Source organism: Brassica oleracea, chromosome C3 (genome assembly GCF_000695525.1).
Source record: "Brassica oleracea var. oleracea cultivar TO1000 chromosome C3, BOL, whole genome shotgun sequence".
Taxonomy (NCBI): domain Eukaryota; kingdom Viridiplantae; phylum Streptophyta; class Magnoliopsida; order Brassicales; family Brassicaceae; genus Brassica; species Brassica oleracea.
Genome location: NC_027750.1, coordinates 25,182,752 through 25,193,286, shown reverse-complemented (window position 1 = coordinate 25,193,286; position 10,535 = coordinate 25,182,752). Strand labels below are relative to the sequence as shown.

The 10,535-nt window shown below is 32.3% G+C and overlaps 1 protein-coding gene across 1 annotated transcript; it reads right to left on the bottom strand.

The window, feature by feature from the left end:
• Window positions 1–7,727: 7,727 nt before the first annotated feature.
• LOC106329017 (30S ribosomal protein S10, chloroplastic-like) lies at window positions 7,728–9,405 on the bottom strand. The gene is made up of 4 exons (XM_013767579.1): window positions 9,089–9,405; window positions 8,827–8,865; window positions 8,164–8,496; window positions 7,728–7,969 (listed from the first exon to the last, which is right to left on the bottom strand). The coding sequence occupies exons 1-3, from the start codon at window positions 9,308–9,310 to the stop codon at window positions 8,185–8,187; spliced, it is 573 nt and encodes a 190-aa protein (XP_013623033.1). The 5' UTR covers window positions 9,311–9,405; the 3' UTR covers window positions 7,728–7,969; window positions 8,164–8,184.
• Window positions 9,406–10,535: the final 1,130 nt, after the last annotated feature.

The window sequence follows — 10,535 nt, the reverse complement described above, 5'->3', positions numbered from 1 at the left end:
AGTCGAACAGCCGACCTCCCCTCCCAGAGGTAGTACCACTGGACTACGAGGTCCTGGGTACACGTAAGAATTGTGAATCCAAAAAAAATGTACCATTTGCATGGAATTAAAAACAGTTACTATTCCATTAATTCATGTGGGATATGTGGAATCAAAAAGAATACAATGATAATCATTTCATGATAAAAAAAGCACGTGAATGAGTGGAATAGAATCAACCTAAATAAAAAATAATATTCTTAATTAAGTTTAAATATTATGTAATTTATTTATTGCAGCAAAATAGGATTTGTTACTAACTAAACAAAAGAATAGCAACATATTCTTCCTTATTTAAACAGTCATACAAAGATATCAAACCAACAAATCAAACTTCTTTCTTCGTTGCTAAACTGTTTTTTTTTTCTGAGAAAAAGCTTAAATATTAATGTTTCTTGATCTATAGGTAATAGGTTGTATATAGCCAAGTGTACATTTTGTTTGCTACATATTAAATGAATATTTGTATTTTTAAAAAAAATTTATAAATTTTTATGAAATCTAATTTAATATCAAACACGTTTATTGGTATATTTAACATGTTTTGATAATTTGATTTAAATTAAAAATTACTTTCAATCCATTCCGTTACATTCCTTTAAAAATTTACCATTTATGTTATAAAAATATTTCTCTACAATTATCTATTCCATTTAATATTATTCCATAACTTCCATCATTTCATTAGTTGGCATTCCAATTTTTTTAATTCCTTCCATTAATAGTATTCCATTCATGTAAATATCAAAAGAAGAATTGGAAAAAGGAAACACATCCATAACTCGGTAAAAAGGAACAAGTTGTCGACATGAAAAGAAGAATAACTGAATGAGTCATATTAAACTTTGGAAGTTTTTTTCGTTTTAAAAAAAAAAGAAAATTCAACTTTTGGAAGTTTATTACTCGACCAAAATAACTCGAGTTTTTTTTGGGTTCACTTTCTAGAGTAAATCTATAAATTCACCAACCAATATGATTTTTTGTTTCAGATTTAATATCTTTTAAAAAAGAAAATAAAATATTAAGAATTTGTCAAGTAATATTATGATTTTAAAATAAATAAAAATAAATAATAATTACCAAAAAAATTTTTTAATATTGTTAACGCTATCAACAAAACATTAAACCTTAGATCCTAAATTTTTAACTCTAAACCCTTGGATAAACTTTAAATCGTTGGGTAAATCATAAACCCTAAATCATAAACATTAAAAACTAAATCTTAAAAACTCTAAATTCTAAACACTAAACCCTAAATTCTTGAGTAAACCCTGAACCCTTGGGGTTTAGGATTTACCCAAGGGTTTAGGGTTTAGGATTAAAGATTTAAGATTTAGTGTTTTTAAGATTTAGTTTTAATGTTTATGATTTAGAGTTTAGGATTTATCCAAGGGTTTAGATTTTATCCAAGTTTAGTGTTTTTCTGACGGTGTTAACAATATTAAACAAATCGGTAATTATTGCTATTTTTATTTATTTTAAAAGCATAATATAACTTAACAAATTATTATTATTTATTTTCTTCCTTTAAAAGAATATTAAATCTTAAATAAATAAATCTTATTGGTTAGTGAACCTAAATGTAATCCTAGGGGTGAACCAAAGAAAAACTCAAATAACTCGACACGGTGGTATATTATAAAGAAATCCCGCACGTAGCGCGGATAATCACCTAGTTTTATGTAATATAAAAAATATATTGGATATATAAAGTATATAAAGTATATAGGCTAATGTATTTCCTTTCAGAAATTTAAAATTAGATTTCTCATTATTTAAAAAACCCTATATTTAAATATTAATATTTGCTTATACATACATTTTAATTTAGACTAAAAATTCCATGTTAAAATACTCTTAATAAAGGTGATCTAACCGGCTCATGAGCCTTTTTCCACCACGAGATGGAGCCATGTGGATATGCACAGCCTTTGGCCGTAAAGTACTTTTTGCTCTTCTTTGAACAAGTCTTTCTCCAAACTTTTCCTTTTGCCACTTGCATGTAAATGTGCATCAAATGAAATGTCCCAACGCATTTGCAAATCACATTACATGTTTCGATAAAAAGTTGTTTGGTTTTTCTTTTTGTCCAATTATTATGGAATCTTTTTTATTCTGATTAACAGTTTCTGCTGAATTTGGAGTCTGAACTCTTTGTATACTCTGCCACAAGCTTTGAAAGAGAAGACAACTTGTGGCGACCATTCTATTTTCTGTAGTCAAGAAGAGATGATTCTGCCACAAGCTTTGAAAAAGAAGGCAACTTGAAACTTAGCCTCAGTCGGCAAATCCCTGACCCTTTTCTTTCTTTTTTCCTCTCAGTGACCATTCTTTTTTCTCTTAGGGCCCGAACGCAACGGTTGCGGTTGCGGTTGCGAGTGTAGGAGTTTACGGATGCGGGTGGTTGCGGTTTCAGATGTTATTAAGCGTTTTGTATGACTGGCACAACGTTTCAAAATTATTGCATTTGCTGGATATTTGTGACTGGTTGATTACAAGATATTGCAGCAGTTTAATAATAAATTATCAATATTAACATATTATAACCTTATAAAAATATAAAAAACAAACTGTTGTTATAAAATATAATAATTATCAATATTATATGATTAATAATAATATTATGTTTATTTATTTAATTTTTTAAATTAGTTGAAAGTTATAATTTTAATATTTTTTTTGTTTGAAGATTTATATTAAAAAATTTAAAAGAATATTTTATTTTGTTTTGTTTTGTATATGTGTATATCTTTATATATGTTTGTATATTAATTTTAAAAAATTCTAATGAATAGTTAGTTTAAATTTTTTATAAAACAAATTATGATACTGTTTGTGAATTTAAATTAATATATAAAATATGCATATATTTTTATTTATAATATTTCCATTTTAAAATTTTAAATTTTTTAATTGATTTTTTTATATTTATTTATCCACCCGCAATCGTCCGCAACCGCAAACGCTATCTGCAACCAGCTTTTGATTTTAAGAGGTTCAGAGCGGTTTGAAGTGGTTTGTATGATTGTTTCGAAACGTTGGCAACTGCTAAAGCTGTCAGTCAGACCCTTAGTCAAGAAGAGATAATCCTACATTGAAGTAAGTTGTTTAGAACATCTCCAATCCACTTCTATTTTTAGTTATATAATAGCATTTAGAGGCAAAATCACTTTAACTAATTTATATTTTTGTCTTTAAAATAGAGATTGCTATTTTTCATCAATTTATAAAAAAAGAAATAGCATTCCTCTATACGTTGCTCTATATGTAGCAATTTCTATTTTAGAAAAATACATTGGAATAAAACTAATCTCTATTATAGAGTTCCTGTATTTTAGAAGTAAAAATAGAAAAATACATTGGGGATGGTAGTAATCATTCCATTTTATGAGATTAAAATAATAATTTAAGATTGTAATATTCTCCAAGTTAAATAGGGTGAATTGGCCCAAAATCCAAATAGAAGTAAGTAATTAGGAAACTACATACGGTACATTTTATGTGGGCTTTATATTACAACTAGCAGAGTGTAAATTACATAACTATCCTTCCGTCAATTTAAACAAAATAGAAAAAATAAGTCAATTGTAGGTTAGACATTAATCATTAACTAGACTTGGTATGAATTTTCAGTTTTTAATTATTTATTTTATTAAATGATGTATTTGTAATATTCGTTCATATTATATTCATTAAGTAAATATTTTTTTTTGCATCTTAAACTATCTATTTTTTTACAAATGTGTGATATCATATAAAAAATATAAAAAAATGAGTATATAGTTAATTAGATAATTTTAAAAACAGAAATTTTTCTTTCGTGTGCGATATCATATAAATAATGATCCGCCCAATTAACAAAAATCATGATTATTTTATGTGTAATTTTTTTTTATTTTGAACATTTCCTTAAAACTATATTAATTTTTACATATTTTAATTAGAATATTTTTAATATCTTTAACTTTTTATTTGAAATGTAACTCAATATTTTTTAACAATTATAACAAAATATTTAAAAAATATTTTTAGAATTTGTTTGAAAAATATGAAAATTACATTTTAAATTAAAATTATCCTAAAATATGATAAGTTTTGATGTAAACGAAAACTCAAATTATGTCAAAAATAATGATATTCAATGATAATAACAATTTTAATTGATTATTTTTAAAAAAATACATTTACAAAATATTGTTTGAAAGAAAATTCATTTAGCTTTAAAATATAAAATGAAATATTATAATTAAATAATAAAAAATATAAATAAAAACCATAAATTTAGCAAATGACAACTGAGTTATATTATGCTAAAATTTTCTTTCTAACAATTTATCAAATGACAAATGAGTTATGAGCAAATAATACCATATAATTTTTAAAAACATAGTCATTCTTAAATATTTTTTGAATAAATAATTATTTTTAAATTTAATCAACTGAAAATAATATCTGTACAATTGTGTGAGTCAAATTCTAGTTTTATTGATGCATATTATATATTAGTGCTGCATGTTTTAGGTAACATTTTAATGATGCACGTTTTTAAAAATCTCCATTATTAAAATTATGCACGTAAGGATAACTCGTGAGTTTTTTTGGTTGATTAAATGACATTATGTCCAAATTTATTTAAGGATATTTCATTAAGGTAACTGAAAAAGACAAACAATCAAATAGAAAGTTTAAATTCATTTAAGCATATTTCATTAATGTAACTGAAAAGACAAGTAATAAATTAGGCAGTTTTATTCGTTTTATGATATTTCATAAATGCAACTGAAAAAGACAAGCAAAAAAAAAAATGAAGTTTAATTAATGAAGTAAGAACATTTTCAAATGGGTACTTCTCTTTTAATAATATAGATTTAGGTATTACCTCCTCTTAGTTATGTGTGGCTTGGCTATGAGAAAATTGGCGAATGAGAGAGTTGGAAATTCTTACAGGAGCGGCTGCATGGAAAGGAGAATCAGGGCAAAAGACCCTATGACAGCTTCAATCTTTGGTGGCTCGTCGGTAAAAAGGTATGTAATCTCCGTTTCGAGGATGGCGGGGAGGAGCCAGAGACCGCGTGTTAGTCACCGGAGCAGAGGTTTGTCACCGATGAAAGTGGATCTCGGTGTCGGTGGATGTGTTAAAAGGGATGGCAGTTCTCTCAGACATGAGTGAGGGGTAGTTCGTGGTGGTTCGGACTTTGAGACAGCGGTGTTTTGAGAAGTGGCAGCAGCGAGGGTTTGGAGTCGGATCTTCTTCGGAAGCCGGAGTCTGTGGCCGCGGGGTGCTCTGGAGCAGGCTTGGTCTTGACGGCGACGGGTGAAAAAACAAGCTTGAAAAACTCCATTCCGTGTAGCTGCGGTTAAGCTTTTCATTAGCATGTTAAATATATCAAAGGTTGTTTTAGTATTTGTTTGTCTGCTCTGTATGTAGCGTAATCCAGTTGTGGGATGTAAGGAGTACTATACGTATCGATAAATTACATTTAAATAAAATCCTCTCTTCATATGATGTTGTAGTTATATGAGAAAACAAGCCTTTTGTAGATTACAACAAATGAAAATTAGATGTGTAATTAAATAAGAGAGAAGTGCTCTAGGAAAGTATGGAGAATGTTTCTTAAAAATGTTATTATCTGGAGAAAACCTTCAGACTTCAGCTAAACATAATATTAGCTATCAATAATAAAAGAGAAGTGCCGGTAAAGAATTGGATTCACACCCCTTGGAATCATTTGAGAGGATCAACACAAAAGCACGATATACAAACTCTGATGCTAACAGTCGGCCACAAATGATGAAGCTAGCTTTGACTAGTAAACCGAAAGAAGTGGGGACAAGAAATGGTTGTAAGATGGGAAAAGTGACATCCTTTGAAGGGAGCATCACAGATGGTGGGTGCTGAAATATGTTGATAAGGAGTGAAAAACTGGTAGCATTTCTGTGTGATTTTTTTTTTTTGTTTTCTAGTAATAAAGTGTCTGTTTGCAGGGTTGCATCTACATTTAGTCGGTGACTTATTGTGTTAGCCAGTCGGTTTGTTTTTGTGAAGGCTAAACAATTTAGTAAGAGTCTAATAGACCTTGCACGATAGCAGTATCTATTTATCTTTTCTCGGGACGGTTAAAATGGGAGTTTAGCAATGTGTCTGGTCGTTTTGGTTTGCTAAATTCACTTGTAACCGTTGGTGTAATGAAGTGTCTGTTGCAGGATTGCATCTTTGTTGGTCAGTTACTTGGTGTGTTAGCCTGATAGTTTGTTTTTGTTAATGCTAAACATTTTAGTAATCAAACTTGGATGATAGCAGTATGTTTAATCTTTTATCGGGACTGTTAAAAATGGGAGTTTAGCAAGGGGTCTGGTCATTTTTTGGTTTGTTAACTCCACTTGTAACAGAGAATCAGTTCAAAAAATAGAATCTTGCATCTTCGTTGGTCAGTTATGTGGGGAAGAAGACGAAGGAGGCGGAGCCTCCACCTCCGACAGACATCGAATCATGTTATCTGGGACATCACTACAGCGGAGTGTCCATGCCAGCCAATAGAACCGTCACCGGTGTACCTTCAAAGCTAAACCATCTCAGAGGGGTCCCGTGGCCACATAACGCCAGAGCCATAAAGAACACCGAACACCTTCTCACAAGTCCGAAGAATCACGTGCTCCTCCTCTTATGCACCCTGTCAAGAAGCAACCACGCTGGAAAGGAATCGTCACCGGGAGAACCGCCATCTCCATGGATAGATCTGCCGTCAAACGAGCACCACTCAACAATTGAGACAAACCTTAGGGATCCCGATGATTGACTTGCGGAATCGGCTGTCTCCTCCACCGTCCTCAAGCAAAGCCTCCGCCTACAACCGACGAGCCACCAGAACCCCCGAAGCTTTCCTAGAAGTCTGCCGCACAACCCATACGAATCAGAAGATGAAGAAAAGAAGCACCACCAAAACGAAACCGAACGACATCTACGAGAAAACAATGGAGGCGGCATTGCACTGCCGCTTGGATCCATTTGGAACTTGGTGAAGGCAATTTTAATTTTTAAGATATGAGATTGGTCAAACAATTGATAATAAAGAGAAGAAGAAGAGATGCTTTTCGAATGTCTATATTTTAACGCTTAAGGGAAACTTTTCGAAAATAATAAAATATATTAACATGGGTTATCAGAAGATATGATCTACGAGAAGATATGGGCTACATAAAAATCATTTGAGCAATAGGGGTAATAACGGTCATAAGATTATCAATGAAACCTAAGGAAATTAAAAAAAAAGGTGCATATTGCTAATTATACGATTTTTCTTATGTGTAGAGTGCAATTACTCTAAAATATATTAACATGGGTTATTATGATCTACAAGAAGATATGTGGACTACACAAAAATCATTTGAGCAATATGGGTATATCAGTGATAAGATTATCGATGAAACCTAAGGAAGTAAAAAAAAAGTGCATACTCTTGAATATATAGGTGAGCTGAATATCTGCATAATGCCAAATTAGTAATGCAATGTAAACGTTGACAAAAAAAAAGAAGTAATGCAATGTAAACTCCATTTAGTTTGTGGACAAACCTGCACACTAATATTAATGAAGTTGCTTTCAAGATTAACCTTTTTTTTTCTTTTAATAATCTCATCTTGTATATTTTAATTTTCCTCGTTTCTGTTCATACTTATATTCAAATAAAAATTCCAATCAAATACAATAGAAAAAAGTACTGTACTTAATATAATAAAAGTGACAAACACAACACAAAATATTTCTCTGAACTTAAATCACTTGTGGACTTGTTCATACAACTAAGAACAAGGATAACTAACAGAGAATACTCATTACAGAGGCTCTCAAAGAGATGATACAGAGCTGACCAGTTCTAAGCTATGTCGTTGATCTGAAACAGTCTGCTCATGCATTGCAAGTGTCCATCACCTATGAGGAAGAAAAAAAACTTTGGTTAAGAACAAGCATCAAGATTATGTGAGCTAAAGAAAAAATTAAGTGAGCTAGACTCTAATTTGATGAAGAGTTTGTATAGGTAAGCATCCAAGTTGATTGAGTTTTTACTAACTAGACACATTAGTCTGAGACAGAACAAGACGAGGAAAGAGCTTTGTTTTTGTTACCATTCTAGTTACTGTTGATCTTCAGAGCTTGACCTCGACATCAACACCAGCAGGAAGATCAAGCTGCATCAAGGAATCAATGGTTTGAGCAGTGGGGTAGAGAATATCAATCATCCGCTGGTGCGTCCTGATCTCAAAATGGAACCTTGCATCCTTGTGAACGTGGGGAGACTTGAGAACACAGTAGATACGCTTCTTGGTCGGCAAAGGGACAGGACCCATCGTCTTGGCATTGGTGTTCCTCGCAGCGTCAAGTATCTGCTTGCATGAGTCCTCAACCAGAGGCACCCAGTATGATCTAAGCTTGATCCTAATCTTTTGCTTTGGTGCCATCTGCTTACAAGTAAACACAACTCCAACTTTAACCAAACAAAAACAATGAATCTCCACAAAACCTCCAAAGAAAACATAACTCTGGTGTGACAAGTGTATTTCAACTTCAGTAAAAAGTACACAACAGCAGTTCCCATCTAAAATAGTGGTCTCTGGTCTGAAAACTATCTGTTTAATTTCATTTCTTAATACACAGAAGACAGCTCCGAGTAATGTAAGAACACAGTGGAACCAAGAAAACAAAATGACTCTCCATAAAAACCTCCAAAGCTCATTTAAAAATGATAACTTTCTTCATGTAGTGAGATCACTAATTGCAACGGAACATACCTTATCTGCGTCTACACTGATCGAGGAAGAGCTCGGAACCTGAATCCAACACCACAGATAGAAAACAGAGTCTGTAAGATAAAAGTCCCACCAGCACAGACACTCAACAACACACAAAGGGAGCTGCTTTATTAGCAGATACGGTAGAAATCCGACAGGATGATGTCATATATCTAATGATTCAGACAAAAAAACAGCTGTTCCATACATTGTCTTGACACACAATCAAGAATCAGAGAAAGAGAGAGAGAAATGTGTATACCTCAGAGACGGGTTCGTCGAGAGTTTCTGGAGATAGGGTTTCGGGAGCTGCGAAGACCCTCTTCGTAAATGGGATGGAGGGTTTGTTAAGGACGGTGCCGCTATGTGTAGAAGAAGATGGGAGCAAGGAGAGCAGAGAGACCTTCTGTCTGGTAGAAGACAAAGAGGTGGGATTGGAGAAAGAGTGTGGTAGTATGAATGAAGTTACAGAAGAAACCGCCATTGAATTGAATTTCCAAACAAAGAATCGATTTTTCTTCTTCTTCTTCTTCTTCCTTTGAGCGCTCTCCAAGGATCTGTAGTTTTCTCTTCCGCAGCTTCGCTTCGAGGATTATCCATTATCCAAAAAAGCCTTTTTATATATGGGCTTTAAAGCCCACTTAATAAAACAAACGGCCCACTATAATAAAATATCAAAGTAGGCCGATATATAAAATCCAGTTTACTAACGACAAATATTCTGTTTGAATGATTTTTTTCTTAATTTGGTTCAAGTCATCGTCTTTAAATTGCATTGCGACACCATTATTGATAGGTTTTCTATTTGCATTTTTTTTTAACCTTTTTTTCCTTGACATATGATAATGTCCTATATAAATTTCTGTGTGAACTTATAGATCAAACGTAAAGAAAAAATTGCATTCAAAAGTCTAGACATTGTAGTTGATTGAAATATAAGTCATGATCGGATAAGACATTTTTGTCCTGGTTTTGATTACAATTTTTTTTTTAAAAACAGGATTTTTTAGATTAGGAACCTGTGAACCTGATCATTCTAAGAGCATGATTATCCGGGGTCTTTAGTGGGTTTTTTAGTGCGTGGACTCCCACAAAAACCTTAAGGATCGGTTACAAAAACTACTAATTAAGAACCGATCTTAGTGAGTTTCTTACACTGTTCGCGGGCCTCACTGACACGTGGCGGCCCGCGATTGGTTTGCTTTTTAATTTTTTTTTTTTTTTTTTTTTTTAAAAACCTAAAAAACCCAAGGCATAATCATGGCCTAAAGACTTTTAGATGCTGTGTTCATTTTCTTACCTTTAGACTTTTAGACTTTTAAATCCAAGTCATGTGTTCATTTTCTTACCTTTGATTTGGGATGTGGCTTCTGCTTATTGCTTCTTTTTTTTTTTTACAGCAGATTTTTTTTTTCTTTTCACTTTGTCTTTATATTTAGTAGGCCTGGGCATTTCGGGTTTCGGTTCGGTTCGGTTTGGGTATTTCGGGTTTTGGGTAGTTCGGATAGGGGCTAGAGGATCCATTTAGTATTTGACATATTTTCGGTTCAGTTCGGTTCGGATAGTTTCGGGTTCGGTTCGGTTCGGATAGTAAATGTAGGAACCGTAAAATATCCGGAAAAAGTTCGGTTCTCATTTGGATCCGGTTCGGGTTCGGATAGTTCGGGTAGTTCGGATAATTTGGATAAAATATCGGTTATTTAGGGTAA